The sequence below is a fragment of the Homarus americanus genome, unplaced genomic scaffold, assembly GCF_018991925.1.
Source record: "Homarus americanus isolate GMGI-L3 unplaced genomic scaffold, GMGI_Hamer_2.0 scaffold11022, whole genome shotgun sequence".
In the NCBI taxonomy this organism is placed as follows: Eukaryota; Metazoa; Arthropoda; class Malacostraca; order Decapoda; family Nephropidae; genus Homarus; species Homarus americanus.
In genome coordinates this window covers 16,836,514-16,857,798 of record NW_024737068.1, presented here as the reverse complement: position 1 = coordinate 16,857,798, position 21,285 = coordinate 16,836,514, and the positions used below count along the sequence as shown (strand labels likewise).

General features: G+C 36.9%; 1 protein-coding gene across 2 annotated transcripts; it reads right to left on the bottom strand.

Annotated features, from left to right (window-relative positions):
* Nucleotides 1–1,819: 1,819 nt before the first annotated feature.
* LOC121873027 (serine/threonine-protein kinase PAK 2-like) lies at nt 1,820–21,220 on the bottom strand. Of its 2 annotated transcripts, none has more exons than XM_042376328.1 (11): nt 21,090–21,220; nt 19,797–19,991; nt 18,540–18,694; nt 17,971–18,017; nt 17,281–17,400; nt 14,873–14,991; nt 11,415–11,601; nt 7,787–7,912; nt 7,382–7,531; nt 6,423–6,605; nt 1,820–3,741 (listed from the first exon to the last, which is right to left on the bottom strand). In XM_042376328.1, the coding sequence occupies exons 2-11, from the start codon at nt 19,982–19,984 to the stop codon at nt 3,577–3,579; spliced, it is 1,440 nt and encodes a 479-aa protein (XP_042232262.1). In that variant the 5' UTR covers nt 19,985–19,991; nt 21,090–21,220; the 3' UTR covers nt 1,820–3,576. The 2 variants fall into 2 exon arrangements, with proteins under 2 accessions (XP_042232262.1, XP_042232264.1); XM_042376330.1 differs by having other exon boundaries at nt 18,564–18,694.
* Between the last annotated feature and the right edge of the window lie 65 nt (nt 21,221–21,285).

Here is a 21,285-nt window from a genome sequence, read left to right as displayed (position 1 = left end):
AAAACACAAAACAGAAATTACACTTAAACTTGCCCCCATTATAAAATGCATGCGCACAGACAAACATATATATATATATATATATATATATATATATATATATATATATATATATATATATATATATATATATATATATATATATATATATATATATATATATATATATATATATATATATTACACAATGATTTATCTGTATACTGTCATAAGATAATTTTTGCATCCTGTTCAAGTTTTTGTAATCATCATCAGGAATGAAGCAATAAAGTTTCTGTCTCCTGTCTGTCTTTAATCATATTTTTCATGGATTCTAATTCAAAATAATAACAGAAGAACTGAGTGAAGAAATATATACAATTACATATGAGAGGTGTCTCATCTTTCAATATGGTTATCTACAGAAATGGGCAGATATGATATTGTGCAGAAAACCTTCTACATGTACAGTCACAGAAAAAATTCCCATCAGTCCCTGCCCCATCCATGAGCCCTGAGACTCTTGAACCGGTGAATCCGAAACATCACCTATTGTTGGGTCCATAGATAGCGCACTGTGTGATATCTCACATTTACAGGTTCGTGAGTCTTGGGGTTCATGGATGGGGCAGGGGACTGAAAGGATTTTTTTCCATGACTCTACCTGCCCGCTGTAGATAGGGATAAAGCATTCTTGGTAAAAATAAGTATTTGAAGTTGTAAAAACATGCTACTAATATAAATGCTCACTAGATGTTATAATAAATAAAAATATCACAATGCTTACATGTTATTGTATGCACATCACTGTATGTGACTATTTGTGAACTGAAATCTGATGAACATATACATATGGATATTAAATAACAAAAAAAGAAAAGGAATGAGTTCCATAGACAGGATTTTGTAAAATTATATTTAAAGTTAGATAAAAGAATGAAGTGCACGATATACAGTCACCTGCACTTATACCTGGTACAGTGGCTGTCACATTTTGTGAGATGTGGCTGGCCTGTGTTTGTTCACATTGTACAGTAAACCCTCATACTTCCAGACCTCTAAGATCTGCATTTGGATGTGGCAAATTCCTATCCGGTCTCTCTCTCAGTTCGAATGCCGTGTTTACTTCCCCGCTGCTAAAATGGACCCAGTCTCCGCATCTCCCGCCACCAGTCACAGTGGGCGTCCATCCTCAGTCTCACTTGTAGTCTCGGTGTGTACATACCATCATGCTACCTTTCGATCAGGCCCTTTATTGTTCCTCATGTATTTTGTGCCTTGTGACTGTTTTTGTCTGATTCCTTGTGCCCTGTGACTGTTGTGTAGTGATGGCACCCAAAAGGAAGCATATGAAGCTTACTGTAGCTCAGAAGCTGAAGTTGTTACAGATGTTAGAGAGTGGTTGGTCTGTAGCAAGATACTGTGGAGAATATGGCATTGCTAAGCAAGTGGCATTTGAAATTTGAAAGGCTAAGGGTTCCCTGCAGTCATTTGTAATGAAATATAGTCCTGATTCTTCGACCTTTAAGACAACTGTTGGAGACCGCAAGCTGTATTAAAAATAAAAGGGAGTAAGTTAAAATAATACAGTATGTACTGTATTGATATACAGTAATAACAACAATACTGTCTATAATTATTTTTATTGTTGTTGTTGTTATTACTGTATTATCATAACTATATTATTATTTAATATCATTATTACATACTATTATCATTAATACTGTATTATTAATGTTATTACCCATGTCAATACAGCCCACGTACAGTATTATGATTATCGTTAACGTACCTTAATCCCCTAGTTCATCCGGACATTTGCCACAACCGGACACTCCCCCTAATTACCTGGAAGTGCAAGGGTTTACTGTATTAACACCATAGGAATGGTCCTATGGAACCTTGCAATAGTAGCCAGGCTAAAATTGTTAGGTAATCATTCCACAGAGTTGCCACATCTTACAAAACTTGCCAACCACTAAACCAGGTATAGGTGCAGGCAACTGTACATACAACTGAGGATATTTATGGTAACTAGCATCACAATCAGTTACAATATGGCACCTTTTAGAATCACAACGTACAGGTCATTGTACTGTACTGTAGTTGCATTTACCAGGATCTTAAACAGCTATCTACTTCAACTGGTGAACTTATAAAACAGTTATTTCAGGCAAAACTACATCACAATGAGATACTTGTCTGATGATATACAGAAAGCAGCTCTAATTAACTACACTATACAGTATTTACAGTAACACATCTACTGTAGAAGTTACCTAAATTGAACTTCAAATTTGTCTGTTAAAAACCTGAAACACATTGATATTAAACAAGACCACTTTCCTATAACACTTGATCCATTTAACTGAACAGTGCAACATGTCTAAAGTACCACTAAATACTGTATAATGTTCTGTGTATTATCACTTAAACTGGCAACACTTGTGTAGCAATATCTTTGGTAGTAATTTTCAGCCAATAAAGCAACAAACTTATAAAAAATCAAGGAGGACAGCACAGAAACATCTGCCTTAAATGTTCATGATCAGTTTTTATACAGTCTGAGGAATTTCACCTATCAGTTTAGAGATCAAGTGAGTAATCATAATACATTTTAAGTAGCTACAACCAATATGCTATTTCTCACTAATAATTAAATACTGTACAGTCCAATATTGGCTCTCCATAAATCATAATTCAATCCAATCTCCATACACTCTCTAAGTTTACCCTGTACTCTTCATACTCTAATCTAACTCACAAGAATGTTTACATAAAATTCAACACAATTGTTTTGTAAATCCTGTCATGAAGAGCAATCTGTCAATAAATTGTTTCCTGAATGGGTATGACAAGTACATCTACAAACAGCTCAGGAATGAACAAATTCCTGATTTGTTTAGGAACCAATACTGGAATATTTTACTGGTATTACTTAGAGAATTTTGTGATCAATGGGTACTTCCAATGTCTATTATTTTTCATCATGCCAAAGTCAAACTTCCCAGAACAGCTTTGTGTATTTAGAGTACTGTATATATTGCTATTGTCTTCATATTAAATTTAAATATTTTCACGTGAATCCTCAACATGAAAAATATTTCAGACGAATGAAATGCTAAACATATCCAACATGGTACGTAATTTAAAAATATGCTGAATTATTTTTATTTCTGAAATGTTTTTTGTAGATAAGACAGATTTCAAATAACACAGCATAAATGCATAAAATATTCACAAATTTGGACAGAAATCTGTAAGTAAATTTCTGCTTTACAAATAGAAAATGTCCCCCATGGATATATAAAGACATACTGTACATTCAATACCATGAACTTAGCATGAAATGTTTATGAAGCCACAACCCCACACACTGCTCAGTAAGAATACTGGTCACTGTTTATCTCAAAGACAAAACAAAAATAAGGCTGGATACTGAACACTGATGAAATATGCATTAGCTAAAACTCTATAATGCTTCAACCAGGCTTGTAATATTTATGTAATGGGGTGGTTGATGATGTTATATCTCTCCTTAAACATAAGCCTAGGTAAACCAGGCTGATAATCCTTAACATATACCAACAACTTTGTTTACATCTCAGAGCTGATACGTTTGTCAAGGAGTTTTTGAGCCGCTTCAATGTGAGGCTTTAGAGTGGTTGTACTGACTGCCTTAGAGAGGAACGGATGAGAAAGAAGCTCCTCAGCAGATGCACGCTTTTCCATGTCAACTTCAAGACAACGGCTTAAAAAATCCTGTAAAATATTATTATTGGTAGAGGCAATCCTAAGAAAAATTGGTGGTTTTATTTTTGTAAAGTGAACAATTACTGAATTTATTAATCATTAAAAATACCGGTAAACATCACAATTTAACACATTAATTTCTCCCTAGAGCAGAAAGAATTTAAAGAAATTATATCCTGTAATATATATGGAGCAATAGAAAAAACATTAACTAAATTTGAGAATTAATAAGTGATTTTGTAAAATATATAAGAGCCTCTTGTTGGTGGGAAATAGAAAGAATTTAAGGAAATTAGAAGAATCAAATAAAGTGAAAAACAGATGGATATGGGGGTTATTTTCCTGTACCGGTATCTCTCCTCAGCCGTGATGTAAATAACTGTGATCAAGATTATTAACAACTAAAAGGAAAAATTAGTTTGGTCCAAAAACAGAATACTGTACAGGGTTACAAACGAGTTCCGTTCCTGAGGACGTTCGTAAGTCAGAACACATGCTGTATGCAAACCGTACTTACAAAACAATGTTTAAAATACCACTTTATCATAGCCTAATTCCTTATATACATCTAACATCACCTTTTTTTTTTTACAGGATAAGCCCACCAGGGCACAGGTCAATGCCCCATATCAGGGCCCTGCAGCAGGCAGACATGCTTACAGAGCTCCAACAAGACCCCAACGGCAGTATAGGCGGAAGAGGTGACCACAGTGGAAACCCAACGACTACACCAGCGGACGAAGGCAATGCCTGAGGGACAGTCTACTAAGGCGAAACCCAACAAACTGGGCTATCAGCAGTCCATTGCAACTCTCCCTCTCCCCAGTCATTGCAACACTTGCACCACTGGATCAAGAAAAGGGAGAGCCAAGATGTGTGGTTGCAGCTTGCGCTCCTGCCTCACCACATAAATTAACTCACGTGCAGCCATCATCCAGCTGATCATACCTGTCAACATCATCAAAACTCCTATACCCCCAAAGTCCTATGGCAACGGACGAGTGGTGACGGGGACAGGCAGAGATGACTGCTGGGAGTCTTAGTCACAAGTCTGTACATGGGCAGCACAGATAAGATGGTCTTTTATGCACTGGGATCTAGGCAGCAGTGCAATCCGGTCCTGTCTGTGCAATTGAGCAGCCCTTTCGAGGAACCACTCTGCTAACCCCACAGGGGGAGGGGGCTAGAAAAGGTGCCCTAAACAAACCAACCTGACTGGGCAACCGCGCCCAATAAGGTCATCCTTATGCGGTCAAAAACGCAATCAAAATCACAGATCAAAACAAAAACAAACTAGAAAACCTCTTATGATCACTGCATGGAATGTCAGGACCCTTCTGAAGACTGGCACAAATGAGCGTCCTGAAAGAAGAACTGCCCTTGTGGCAAAAAAGCTGGCTAAGTATAACATCAACATAGCAACCATTAGTGTCCTGGCTTCCAGATAAGGGTCAGCTCACAGAATGCGAGTCTGGCTATACTTTTACTGAAAGGGTAAACCTGCTGCGGAGAGAAACTGATTTGTGGAGTTGGCTTTGCCATCTGCCAACGCATCCTACACAGGCTAACTGAAATGCCTATTGGGATCAATGTGCGCCTCATAATGCTTCGAGTCCCACTGAATCACTCACACAATGCCTTTTTCATCAGTACATACGCCCCAACACTGGATGCAGAGGATGATATCAAGGAGGCCTTTTACGCTGACCTCGACAGAGTGCTAACCTCTATCCCCAGAAAAGACAAGGTTGTGCTCCTTGGTGACTTCAATGCCAGAGTTGGCAGGGATGCTAACATTTGGGAGGGAACCATAGGGAGAAATGGACTAGGCAAGTGTAATCCCAATGGCCTACTCCTCCTCAGCAAGTGTGCTGCACACAACCTCACTATAACCAATACCTTGTTTAGGCAGGCTGACAAGTTCAAGGGTTCGTGGCAACACCCACGATCCAAACACTGGCATCTCATTGACTACATCAATGTCAGAGCAAGAGATCGCCGAGAAGTCCTCATCACCCGTGCCATGCGTGGCTCAGACCACTGTGACACTGATCATTGACTTTTCAGAGCCAAGCTCTCACTTCACGTCGCCCCAAAACGGCGAAGGCAGCAAGCCTCCAGAAGAGGTTTTAACACTAAGCGTCTGGAGGATCCAGCGGTAGCACATGCTTTCAGAGAGCAGCTCGAACATGGACTGATAAACAACCCAACAGCAAACAACGCAAATCCCAGTGCCGAATAGGATATTCTCGACACTGTCATGACAAATGTCATGACAAAAACCTGCAGAGAGAGACCCTCGGCCAGGTTGAAAGAAAACACTGGGACTCGTTTGATGAAAATGACCCAGCAATCAATGTATTCATCGATGATAAACGTGCTGCTTTTACTGACTGGCAGAACAACTCTCAGTCTCGGACCAAAGCTGATACCTTCTGCATGAAGACAGCGGCGGCCCAGCAGGAACTTCGCAATCTAAAGAACGACTAAAAATAAAGCATACGAAACACAAAAACTTGAAGACCATCATGTTTCTACTCTTATGTTTTCCATTTGAACAGACTGTGGAAAAGTTTTGAGAGAGAGGAAAAAAAATCCTAGTTCCCCTACAATTAATAATTTAACATTGCAAAATATAAAAATATGTTTGTTTTTTCCTTGTCAACTGTAAAAAATATATATTTTCATACCTGGAACTCTGGGGATAATTTTTGCCACGAAGGAATATCAGGTTTGCCATTAGATGCAATGAGATAGAGAGCACGAAGTGGTGTCTCCTTGAGGTACGGTGGCTCCCCTTCAATCATCTCAATGGCCATGATGCCCAAAGACCAAATATCAACCTTCTTTCCATAATGCTTACGATTCACAATCTATAAAAAGAAGAAGTTTGGGTTGAATATATATATATATATATATATATATATATATATATATATATATATATATATATATATATATATATATATATATATATATATATATATATATATATATATATATATATATATATATATATATATATATATATATATATATATATATATATATATATATATATATATATATATATATATATATATATATATATATATATATATATATATATATATAGTGGTCCCTCGGTTAACGAGCACAATTCATTCCAGAAGGTCGTTCGTTAACCGAAACTATTGTTTCAATGGTATATTGGGTAATTGGTTCCAGCTCACAGAAAAGTATATACAAAGTAAGGCCAGAATATAATTTACATTGCTGGTAATTCATATAAGATAGTGATTAATTTGAATATAAACAAGCTAAAATTTGCATTAGACATACAAATTTTAGATTTAATTTAAGAATTTTATTAGAGAGAGCAAAAATTTTATCTTTTGCGCAAAATATATGACGTTTATATTCAAATTATTCCCTGTCTTACAAGGAATCCATTAATGTCATTTATATTATCCTAACTATTGTCTGACGTATTATTTATTACTAAACCTAAAAGCCTAGTGTTTTCACCCAAACATTTCTCAAGGAGGGAGGAGAGCCAGCGAGCGTGGGAAGATGGGGGGGGAGCGGGAGGTGGGGTATTTTGATTGACAGATTGTGTCTGATGAAGTATAATTTGTGTATTTACTGAAGATATTTGTTTTTAGCTTACCTCTGGAGCCATCCAGTATGGTGTCCCAACCATGGTTTGACGCTTTTCGTCTCCACTGATGTTAGCACAGAAGCCGAAGTCCGTTAGTTTAATAGAACCATCTTTACCAAGGAGAACATTGTCTGACTTGATATCTCGATGAATTACTCCCTACAAAAAGCATGAAAACATTCACAAATACTGATAACTTTTAAACAATCTGAGATGATATAACATTAATAATCAATTATGTTTATAAAATTAAGTGACTATCAGTTCTCAGTGTGTACATCTGAACAATAATTACGTATTTTTACTTCCATAGACAATATAACAAATTTTTTTTTTTAAATTCTTGATATGGGCTTGATATACCATACAGTGCTAAATATAAGCATATATAACCGGAGCTGCATATTAACTTACATTCTCATGGAGGTATTGAATGCCACCTAAGGTATGATTACACACAGCAGCAATTTGTGGTTCTTTCATTACAGTTTCTGTTACAATATCTGTCAGTGGTCCACCATCCAACAGCTCCATCACTACCTGGTAACAGAAAATAAGAGATGGAAATGTATACTATAAATAAATTGCAGGTCTATCTCATACAGTATTATGGATGGGTTAATTTTCTGAAAATTTTCCATACCGGTATATTGTACAGTACAGCAAGTCACTGATAAACGTCATGAGTTCCATAAAAGTGTGACGTTATTCAGACACTATATTCCCAGGGCACATTTTCAGTCACCTTTTCATATAATGGAGCAACTCATTAGCACGAACTAGAGAAAACTACAGTACTGTACCAAGTTTAAGTATCATGTGGCATGTTAAGTTGGTATACCATAACACATTCAAGTACACCTGTACAGTACCGTACTGTACTGTGCAGGTTTACAATTAATGAAGTTTTCAGTCATCCTAACCTAATTTTTTTGCTTGACTTCATACAGTAGAGCCTCTCATTATTCACAACCCAGAGCAAACTACTAACTCAGTATTATAATAGTACAGTGGAACGCCGACATAACACAAGATACATTCCAAGAGAGGTCGCCTTAAACTGAATTCGCACTAAATCGAATGGTTGTTTCAATGGAATAATTTAGTTTGGTACTTGAGAGAAACACAAAATACTAAAAAGACTGAGAGTCTACCCAGATGCACCTCAGCCCATCTCCTAGAATAAACAAAACATTGTTTTTTGTAGTATTATGTTAAAATAAACTCAAATCAACACAGCTAAAATTATTGGACGTGAAATGGTCTGTTTACAAGCGATCAGCTGATGGGTAGATGGGGGAGGGAGGTGTGGTGATATGTTTGACAGTTGATGAGTTGATGCCAAGGTCTAGTGCTTATTCATTTATCTGTCCTTAAGAGTGACTAAGTTTTTCTCTTATAAAATGTCACTAAACTGACCTGGGAGAATATAATTAACATTGCTGGAATTCTTATAAGATAGTGATTAGTTTGAATATAAACATGCTATAGTTCGCACTGGACATACAAATTTTAGTTCTAACCAATTTTATTACAAAGGGCTAAAATTTATATCTCTTGTGCAAAATATATGACGTTTATTTTCAAATTATTCGCTGTCTTGCAAGGATTCTAGCAATGCAAATTATATTCTCCTAACTTTAGACTGTGATATTATATAAGATAAAAACTGTAAGCCCATAACCACTCAACCCTGGCTGGGAAGATGGGAGAGGTGGGGGGGGAGGGGGAGGTGACAGTGACACGTTTGACAGTTGGGGCCGAAGGTCTAGTGAAGTATTTACTTGTTTATGTCCTTTAGATTGAGTTTTTGTTCTTTGTTTATAAAATGTCACAGAAGTGACCAGGGAGAATATAATTTACATTGCTGGAATTCTTATAAGATAGTGATTAATTTGAATATAATCATGCTATAGTTTGCACTAGACAAAAATTTTAGTAATCATTTAGTACATTATTTTGAGTACATGTACAGTACAGCTTTGCTCTTAGGACAGTGTAGCGTGTCCAGAGGAACATTAGGCGCGAATTTTAAAATTTGATGCACCAGATTGACTCGAGCAAAATAGGAAAGATTCGCTTTAAATTAAAACATTGTCCTTAATTGTAGGTGCCGCTTTAAATCAATAATCTTAAATTGAGTCGCTTTACATCGACGTTCTACTGTATACTAAAGTTCTGTACAGGTTAAAAATAAATGACATCTATAAATCAACATTTCCTAAAAAAAATACAAATAAAATATATCACTAAATGGTGAGCATCCTGAGTAGTGTGGAGACCCAGGTGACTAAAGCCAGACGGTCACTCACAATCAGCCACCCAATTGCCACACCACAAGCTGTGCCGTGAACCATGGGAATGCTGTACAGTAATTATTCTTTAATAAGGATCACTTAAATAAATCTAACAAAGAGACTCACAGACTTAAACTAATCTAGTACTGTACGTCCAAAGGCGCATCACTTTCCTCTGTGCCATCACTGTCAAGGTCACTCTCCTCCTCAGCATGTCTCTCCTTTGTCTTCCCAGGTGCTGTCTCTTCCCTAGCATGTCTCCAAACTCCACACTTCCTGATTTTTCACCTTTAAACTGATGGAAAGGCGGGATTTCTCGGGTGCAGGACATTTTCCAGGTTATAGCTTTTATTATTATTATTATTATTATTATTATTATTATTATTATTATTATTATAATTATTACAATTATTATTATAGGACTTAAAAATAATCCATGGAGCAGCACTAGCTGTTGTCACCAAGGTAGAAAGTGTAAGATTGAATTTTGGTGGGCTGGGAACATGTGGGTGAGGCAAACAGGTGACACTATCTCCACACTGCAGTGCTCATTATTCAAAACGATTCTATATAGGACTTCAGCAACTTATATAAAATATTATCCCCTAATTATTAAACGACTTTACAGAACAGGTATATCGAAATGAGGCTGTTTGGCATGACATAAATATCATGCATGCACGCACACACACACACACACACGTCTCAGTCAGCTGGTTGCCTGCCTGACTGATGAGCTATGGCGTCACTTAGATGATGGTCTGAGTGTGGAAGGAGAAATTTTTTGAACATAAAATATGTCCTTTGGTATTTTATGATATGCTATATCAATTTTATTGTTTCTCACAGCAATTTTTTTTTAAAAAGTGGTTATAGCGCTACAGGTGTCAAACACTCAAATAAATGACTCATATTGCTTTCGCATTGTTGGACTAAATTAAAATTTTTACCAAAGGGGACAAAGTTGGGATACCTAGAAGATTCAGATTTGGAATTCAGATAAAATGAATTGCACTATAAATTAAATAAAGTCAAGGACACTGGATTTACCATAATAGTGGAGATGTTCTGCGTACAGTGGCTGGCCAGACATAAATGGGGGAGGTTGTTGGGTGTTACTGGGTTTGTACCACAGGAACCAAATTTTGCTGGAGAGGGCTCAATATTAATTCTGGTGCCCTAGACACTCTGTGGTGCAATGTATAGTACTTTACACCCAAAATATTAGGGTGCTACAGTACCCTCCCTTCCCACGTCCATGTACTGGGTGGAGTGAACCAGCACACACCTGACCACAACAATAACAAACACCAGACTGACCAAGCTTGCAGTGCAGCGCAGTGAGTGGTACCCACATGGCCAAATATGCCGAGATTTTCCCAGATAATTTTATATGACTCGGCATTTCCCAGAGTTATGGCATTCCAAGATATTCAATGTTGAGTTATTGAGGGTTTACTGTAGTAATAGTGAGTATTGGTGGTGATGGTGAGTATTGGTGATAATAGTGAGTGTTAGTGGTGATGGTGAGTGTTGGTTGAGATGGTGAGTGTTAGTGGCGATGGTATATAACAGACCCAGTCCGTTATTATTCCAGATCCGGATATAAAAGACTTTGGGTTTTAACAGACCGCCCAATTAGTCTGTTATATCGGGGGTTTACTGTACCACAAGATACAACACCAGGTAATATTTTCATAAGTTACAGAAAGGTTAGATACATAGTACTGTATTCATCTACTTACCCACAAATGGTTGTTAAGTAAAAACACATCCAGGAAGTTGACAAGATTTTCATGTTGAAGTTCTTTCATGACATTGATCTCGGTCAAAATAAGCTCCTTTTTGGGCTGTTTACTAAGGTCCATATCCTTCACTGCCACTCTCTTACCCGTTGATTTCTCCCGTGCCGCAAACACTGTTCCAGACGCCCTTGGGGAGAACACAAATATTAACATAATATTCTTGACAAGTGTATATCAACCTCTAACTCAAATGCAGAAAAAAACACTAAATACTACTGCATTACACAAATAAAAACAAAGAATATCAATGGATAAAAACCGATTGAAAGTAACCTACATAGGGTGGCCCAGTATATGCTAGCCTACCCAGTGACATACACATCAACTGGTTGGTGATGAATCAGGGAGAGGAAATTACTCAAGATTTTATGATAATTTTTTTTTGCAAAAAGTAAGGGGTCAAACTATATATACATAATAATTTTGAGGGGTTAAAATTCACAAACTTTCATGGGTCATTTATGGTGAATGATAGCTAGCCGGTACAAGCTCGCAATAGACTAACCTTGCCGGTAAGTGCCTTTATCCTGGGCATGCCTACCGCACCCCTAGAGTCTTTCTTTATGTTACTACATGACAAACAGAACCTCATTCACTATATGTGCTGCTTTAAATCTGCAAACACCTGATGCAAATGGAAATTTACAGACAATTTTAATTTCATTTGTGGTGGTAGTGATATAGGTCAAGATGGGTGCCGCATTGGAGAGAATCTGGTGTCTACCTAAAAAATACGAACAGCTCCTCCCCGACTTACGACGGGGTTAGGGACCCAAATCCAGGTCGTAAGTTGAAATGGTCAAAGTCTCTTTTTCTTTTCGGCACCACAAAACTCTACTTTTAAGCTTGCTAGCCATTTTAAAGTGAATTACAAACAAAAATTTTGTCTGTGTACCAACGTTGGGACTCGAAAATATGTAATTTGACAAAGTTTTGGTGCGACCGAGGCAGGTGTAAGTGCGGGTGGTCGTAAGTCGAGTAGGTTGCAAGTCGGGGAGGAGCTGTATTTCTTTAACACTAAGGTCAAATCACACAAAAGATGTGAAAAAACCCAGGCTTTTTACCAGAAAATCATGGGTCCGATTAGACACAAGCTAGGCTTTCTGGTATACATGAGTACAGTATATACAGGTACAGTACTCCTCGACTTACGACACACTCGACTTACGACAACCCGCACTTACAACCTGCCTCAGTCGTATAAAATATTTTTCAAATTATGTATTTTCTAGTACCGAAATGTTTCCGTCCCATATGACAACGTGGGCTGGGCCGCATCGTGGTGTACAGCATCCAGGCCGTAGCCCGCTCAGTTGGTGTTTGGCCGTCGTTGTTGTTAGTGATCGTGCTGTGTACTGACAAAATTTTAGTTTCTAATTCCCTTTAAAATGGCTGGCAAGCATAAAAGTGAGAGTTCTCATAGTGCTGATAAGAAAAGGAGACAGTCAATTACTTTTGTGATGAAAATGAAAATAATAATGCAATATGAAAATGGAAAAACGGTAGCAACCATTTTATGCGACCTTGGCTTCTCTCACTTGACGATATCAAAAATTTTGAAGGACAAGGAACGAATTCGTGATGTAGAGAAAGGATCAGCACATATAAAGGGAACAATAATAACGAAAAAAAGACAAGATCCTCTTCATGAGATGGAAAAATTACTTGTGATGTGGATGGAAGATCAGCTGCAAAAGAGTGTACCCTTAAGCCTTCTAACCATACAGGCAAAGGCAAGAAGCCTTTTCAAAAACCTGAAAGAGCAGGCAGGAGATGAGTGTGACCAAAACTTCACAGCAAGTCATGGGTGGTTCCAAAGGTTTAAGAACCGCTACAGTTTGCATAGTGTAAAGGTGAGTGGAGAGGCAGCAAGTGCTGATGTGGGTGCTGCCGAAGCTTTTAAGGAGGAGCTAGATCGTGTCATCGTGGAGGGAAATAATTTGCCTGAGCAAATATTTAATGTGCATGAAACTGGCTTATTCTGAAAGCACATGACAGAACAGACATACATCCAAAAAGAAGCAAAAACCATGCCGGGATTAGGCATTCAAGGACCGAATCACACTTCTGTTGGGGGGGAAATGTAGCTGGTTTCAAGGTAAAACCCTTCATGATATATCATTCAGAGAACCCAAGGGCTTTTAAAAATGTCAGCAAGCATACACACACTGCCAGTGTTTTATCGCAGTTATAAGAAAGCATGGATGACCCTAGCACTGTTTAAGGATTGGTTCCCGAGTTGTTTCATTCCACGAGCCAAGGAGTATTGTCTGCAACAAGGGGTTGCCTTCAAGATTTTATTAATTTTGGATAATGCTCCGGGACACCCACCACACCTGGACGACCTGCACCCTGATGTTAAGGTAGTTTACATTCCACCTAACACTACCTCTATCATCCAACCCATGGATCAAGGAGCTATTGCTGCTTCTGTGACATTTTATAAGCAAAAAACATAAACTCAAGCTAAAGGACATAAATAAACAAATAAATACTTCATTAGACCTTCTGCACCAACTGTCAAACATGTCTCTGTCACTTCCCTCCCCACCCCCATCTTCCCAGCCAGGGTTTGGTATTTTAGGCTTAAAGTTTTTAACTTATATAATGTCACAGACTAAAGTTAGGAGAATATAATTTGTATTGCTGAAATCCTTCAAGACAGCGAATAATTTGAATAAAACGTCATATATTTTGCACAAGAGATACAAATTTTTGCTCTTTGTAATAAAATTCTTAAATTAGAACTAAAATTTGTATGTCTAATGCGAGCAATAGCATGTTTATATTAAAATTAATCACTATCTTATAAGAATTCCAACAAGGTTTATTATATTCTCCCATGTCAGTTCAGTGACATTTTATAAGAGAAAACTTAAAGTCACTCTTAAGGACAGACAAATAGATAAGCACTAGACTTGGCATCAACTGTCAAACATATCACCATTTCCCATCCCCTAATTTTAGCTGTGTTGATTATGAGTTTGTTTTAACATAATACTACAAAAAACAATGTTTTGTTTATTCTAGGAGATGGGCTGAGGTGCATCTGGGTAGACTCTCAGTCTTTTTAGTATTTTGTGTTTCTCTCAAGTACCAAACTTAATTATTCCATTGAAACAACCATTCGATTTAGTGCGAATTCGGTTTAAAGCGACCTCTCTTGAAATGTATCTTGTGTTATATCGACGTTCTACTGTAGAAGAAAGAAGGACAGCAAATGGAAGATTTATGCCAAGAGAGACAAAGAGAAGTGTGAATGTGAGGAGAAGTTATATATAAAAAGATTCAATTTCACTAATAAATATGCTAGGTCTTTTGTAATTTTTTGTCTAATTCCAGCATCTATATTCCAAGACTGTAACTCACTTAATTTAATAGCACAATTATATACATACCCTGCACCTAATTCCATATCCCGTTCATATATTGTCTCTGGGTTAGAGGGAGAACAAATCCGTTGGAATTCTGCCATCACCTCCTCATCAGTTAGTTTGCCACTAACCTTCTTTCGAACCTGTTAAAATAAATTAATAAGTAATGAAGAACATTTCTTTTCACACCATCTATGCATTATAATCTAAGAGGCTATTGTTCCTTGTGTTGATGGATAATGCTAGTTTGTGTGAGGGAACAGATAAGACATGTGAGGCCTTGTTGAGGAAGGAAAGTTAAAAAGCAGAACACATCTATTACATCAGGATGAATGAATAAATTAATGAAAGTATATGTGGGGTGAGTCTCTGTGTATCTACTTTTGATTTTATCTACCCGGTACTCAGTGTGAAAAAAGTTCCTGGACGTTCCCATAACTACAGTGATATGACTAGGCCATGATTAACTTTCTTAATACAAGTAATTACATTTACTGTGAATGTATAAATTAGTTCATTCCCAGTATGCTTTATTTTTCACCTATACATTGTCTTTTCCTTTACACATGTACTGTATGTATGTATGTATGTATAGTCTAAGAGGAACAAAACTTAATAAATTACTGATTATTCAATACTGAATGTATAATTTTCTGCTAACATCTATGCAAATATCCCAAACTGCTGTATTCTGAAGTACAAAATATAGACTACTGCATATTATTTTATACTATTGTACCTAATGATACCTTATTGAGAGAGTGCCTTGGAACTAGTACAGTACTCTTATTTAACCACCAAAACTCCCTCCCACCTAACTTGCAGCATAACACTGGATTGTTTGAAGGCTGAATATTTCAGACTGGAACTGACCTAGTTCATCTGGAAGAAAGTAAATTACTGTAATTTACTTTAAACTAATTGTAAAACCACATTGTCGGTGCATAAATAATATACAGGTATCCCCAGTTTAATGATGGGGATGCGTTCCAGAAAAACTTAACGTAAAGTTAAATTATCGCTAAACAAGGGACAAGTAGGGATGCGGCTTACTATCAGACAAATTTTTTTGTAGAATCTCAAAAATGACCATATGTACTATGGTAATTCCAAATGTGCTCTAGCACCACCTCTGACCAGTCCCCACCACCATTACTACCTCACCCTATGTCAAAATTACCATCAGTATTACCACTACAATCACTCTGCATGTCTTCTACCCGTGAGTTTGGTTACAAAAATGAAAGTTCAGTGAACCGTACCTACTGTGTCTGAAGCTCTTAGAGTGGTAATAAAGCATTTATTCATTTACTGATAGTAATGTGACCATAATTAGTTATTATTTTTTCATAATAAAAAGAAATAATTATTTGTAAGGTAGATTTAGGAGGGTAAATTTGAACATACGTTCCTGTCATTGAGGTTCTGGAAGCGAACAGGCAGTTACTATCATTCTAATATTCAAATTTCATGTAACTGAAACATGGAGGCATTAGAAAGAGTTGTTGACTTCCACATACATTGAATAATACACTATCAAGCCACTAGGAAAGCTTTTTAAATTTAAATACAATAAACCCGGTGTGAAAAAGATCTTTAAAGTGTGTGTGTGCATTTGTGCGTGGCAACAACAGTACGCATTCTGTTAATGTACTATACCTGTACAGTGTACACTGTTACTCTGAGGCAATTTACTGATCTTCAGATATCATTGCAAGTTACAGATCACACTCTTCAGTCAATATATACATACGAGTCATTCAGGACACAGTTCATGTGTGTGCAACTCATGCCAGTCAGCTTTTGAAAAAAATTGACAGTACAGTACTGTATATTCTCAGGCACCCGGGTAGTGTCAGTAAAGATGCACAACTGGAGCATAGACTCATCAGTTCTTCCCCCTTCCCAGTGAGTTTAGGTATCGCTAAACCGAATTTTGACCTAACACTAAGAGATAAAGGGTGTCAAAAAAAATTATTGCTAAAGTGAATTAATGCTTCAGAGGGATACCTGTACACCAAATTGGTTTGCAAAGGTTTACAAGTCACACAAATGTTTGATCCAAAGGGCATATTTCTAGATCAAAAGCAGAGTTTATGTTGGCCTAGGGGTGTGAAAAGTCTTTGGAGCCACTTCCTGATATTATTGCATACGATTCACGAGGAGTATCGGGGTAACTTAGAATTTTGACTAACACAAGGGTAATTTCCACCCATAAATGCACTTTATTTTCCAGCCTAGCCTCTCTGAGTTTGTCATAGATCCTCTAACAAAAAACAAATGACTGTATTGTGAAAATCGGACAAAAGCATGCCAATCATTCTCACACCGACACCTTACTTTTCCTCTGTCCCACCTACCAGCCGGTATGCATATATAAATAACAAAGAAGATGAGAAGAAGAGAATGTGATTCTCAAGAATAACAATGACCTGCACAGGGCTTATGCTTCCCCCAAGTTCTGGTCTTTCAGCTTGATGCTCCACTAGTCCTTGAGCTTGGAGGGAGCATGCAATCTGGGGTTCTTGGGTGCTGCTTGCACTGGTATCAAGCTAAGGAAGAGATATGATTTGTATACAGGAATTCTTAAACATAAATAACTTTTTAGTGAAACATATATCCAAGACACTAAATGTTTAATGTTTAAAACCAATGGACAAGGCATTAAACATTTTTATGATATGAAAGATTGCATTTATAATGATGACGTGACTGGTCTGCAGTCTAAGGTGTACTCAAGGCAAGGGACAACTTGTTTCACCAATAAAACATTTTCACTGAACATATAAAAGTGTACATGGCAAAACAAAGGGACAACAGAATAAACAATTATAACAGCTGAAGGAAAGAATACAAGTTAATGTGTCTGTATGTGTACAGAAATTAACATGAGAGGATGTTATAATATTAAAATGGCTTACAACAATTAGCATCAACAGTGTTAGGACAATTACCAGTACTGTATTAGAGATGTCCCTTGGTCGTGGTTCTACAAGTGACCCATGCCATGTGATCTACCATTTGTATCTTAAGTCAGTGAAGTGAAGATCATTTACCAAATAGAATATAGTTTTACTGTATGTGTGAAATACATTATAGTAAACTTATTTCTTGTTACTTACTTTCTCCTTATGTATCTTCATCTGATCTCCATCTTCCAGCTCATCACCTGAAAAAAATATACATATTTATTAAAGTAACTGAAGAAATTATCGAACACCACATAAATCGTAACACTAAAATCCCATGGTAAAGAAAAAACATAAAATAAGAGTACAGTATACACTACTGTATATGTTGACCAAAACCTACAGTCTGCAAGTTACAGCTGAAGTATACAGTGCTCTTGTTTTTGTTTGTTTTATCTTCTCCTACAGTGGGATTCTATGATATGAAAGCATATTAAAAACCAAAACCAAAGATAAAAAATATTGTGCAAGCAGTGTTAACATTACTCAATCACAAATAATGGAAATCATGAGAACAGGAAATTCATTACCGATACTTTGAAAATCTTTATTAGAAAGAGTAGCAACACATTAAAATTAAAGATGGAATACTGTACAACATTTTCAAATCAATCATATAACTTTGAATGCAGCATTACCAGCTCATATTTTTCTCCTCATAACATAAAAACAATAGCTGTACTGTGTATCTTGTGCAACCAAACCACAAATAAACAACATACAGCTGTTAGTTCCAAGTTTATCACCTTCTGAGACCTCTTGCACAGGTGGAGTTGTTGGCATGTATCCCACTTCACCCTTCTGATTTAGCATCGAGCGATTCCAAAACATCACAGCAGAGAGGGCAGCTTCAGGATTTTCTTGCATTTCATCTTTCCTAATGGATATAAAACAAACATATTGGATGAGGATTAAATATGTCTTTATCTGTAAGTTAATCAGTAGAACATAATGCACCCTGATCTAACAACTTCACGCTGCTGTAGTTCTTGCATTCAAGTTTATCACCTTTACCCTTAAAAGTACAGGTATTTATATTATCACAGTCTTCAATCAGTCAGCGGGACCAATACTCTACATTCTATTATGATTGCATCAATCAATTCAGTCACCAGTGACATGCCACTACCATCTGATGCTTTCACCTTCTCTGAAACTATTCCAGAGCTACCAGCAGCCAGCCCATTCTTCATTTGTTAACTGATTTTGTTGCCCATTCTCTTTCAATCATCCCTAACAAGCTTTGTATCTGATTACCTGAAAAGTATGGAGTTAATCTGGGCTTTTTTACCACTTGATTCTTACATAATCAACCTGCTCGTTCTCTTCTTCAACATTGTGTTGTACACAAAAATTTTCAGTGTACAGTATTCCTAAACTCAAGTGTTCTTACTTCTTCCATATTCTTTATACCATAGCCTCTTCCACCATGCACACCTTCACAACTCCCAACATTGCCATTTAGGTCACCACCCAGTACAGTACCTACTACCATTTCCCTTTCACCATGCTCCAGCACTTGCATCAACTAACCCCCAATATTTTCCTTCCCTTCCTCACTTAACCAAACTTGTGGGTCATACACTGATATGTCACCAGATTCTTGACTACCAGTAGCTTCAGAACCATAAGTCTCAGATTCACCCTTTTCACCTCTAGTACTTTCTCCACCTGTCCCAGATTCACCACCCTTCCAATAGATTTTGTACCTGTCATTGTTACCAGTGATCAGCCTCGCTAAACTACCTTTCCATCTGGTTTTCTATACACAGCAGACATCCAGCTTTCTACAGCCCAATGTCTAAACAATCTCACTCGCTCTTCCCCGCATCCTACCAACATTCGGAGTTCCAGCTCAGAATCCAAGTATGTACTGTACTATACAGTGTATTTTGGATTCCTTCACCTTGATGATATGTAGTTTCCTATGACATTCATTTGTACAAATTAAGCAACTTCCTTTTTACAGTTCAACTTACCCAATAGTGTTTTCAATATATTTTTTCCATGCTTCAGGAATGCCTTCCAGTGACCCAGTATTTTTATTGAGGATGACGTGGACATCATGTTTGACCACTGTTGGGGAAGATATAGCCATGATCTTCTCTGGTCCCTCCACGTCTTGTTTTGTTGGAAAATATTTGTTGAACACCTTGAAGACCTTCATATTTGTTCTGCAAATAAAAGAAACAATAGTTATCAATTACATGTACGTACTGTACATAAATTTGGAGTAATGAACATTTTACCCTGCATGAGTCGTCTGATTTTCATACAAAATGTGAGAATTTAGTAAGAAAGTGCATTGTGCATTTATAGACTGAGCAGACCTATGATAGTTTACACTGGGAAGGTTTATGAAATGTGTTGCATCAAACTGGTCTCCTTTAGATACTAATAAAATTATTAAGAGATTGCATAGCCAGGGCATGTAAGAGCTTGCACAGACAGTTTCCCCATTTTTACAAAATTATGTTATCCATTTGATATTCGCGTTAAATTAGTACTGTTTCATGTGTGGTTTTGGGTTGAAAATATAACAATATGAAATAAAAATACTGAAATCCATTTATATGGAATCTGACATTTGTGCAATGGTCAAGAGGATGTTTTGGACTGGGAAAGCAGATTGTCAGTATTACACTAGATCGGTTCTATAGGCCATTAGAAAATCACCTGAGATGAATCCAACAAGTCTAATAACTGAGACAAAAAAATGGTAATGTTGCAGTAAACAACAACATAATTCTGGAAATTCACTCCACTCAATCGATAGAACTATTTTTTCTATGATAATTTTCTTATTTTACATTAGGTTAGGTTAGATAATACATTTTTTTTTATCAGATTCTTTGGTTGCTTTACGGTAATCTGAAATTTTACCCTAACATTTTGCCTGCTAGCAAGCCCTAACAAATCCGAAATGTGTGTACAGCTGTGATAGCAGAGCCCCAGTAGTGAAGTGGCTCTTTGGCCCCTCAAGACTTACACACCACTAGTTAGTATTCATGTATTGCAAATGAAATTTAACTATCCTTTAAATTTCTGATAAACCTTAATCATAGACATCACAAGTATAACTACACCATAAGAGTAGCTAAATTAACATGACGATTATCACAGTTGATGTTCTATACACTGGCACTTAACATTTATTAACATACAAACACACAAACTCCGCGGGAGGTTAACCTTGTAGGATGCCAGGGGAATGTTAAATACATATATCTGTTATTTCCCATTATTAACATTATACTAGAAACAATACTTACGTTATAATAAGTTATATATTACACCTAACACTGTTGGTCCCCTCTCAGTGACTCATTGGCTAATCAGCACCACTTCCTGTGTTTACTCTCATTGACTAGTCTTGACTCTACTCTGTCCCTCACTGCCTAGGTTGGAATATGACCATTCTAGGATACCATACTATATTCTCTTAATTAAAGCTTAATTGGCAAATTC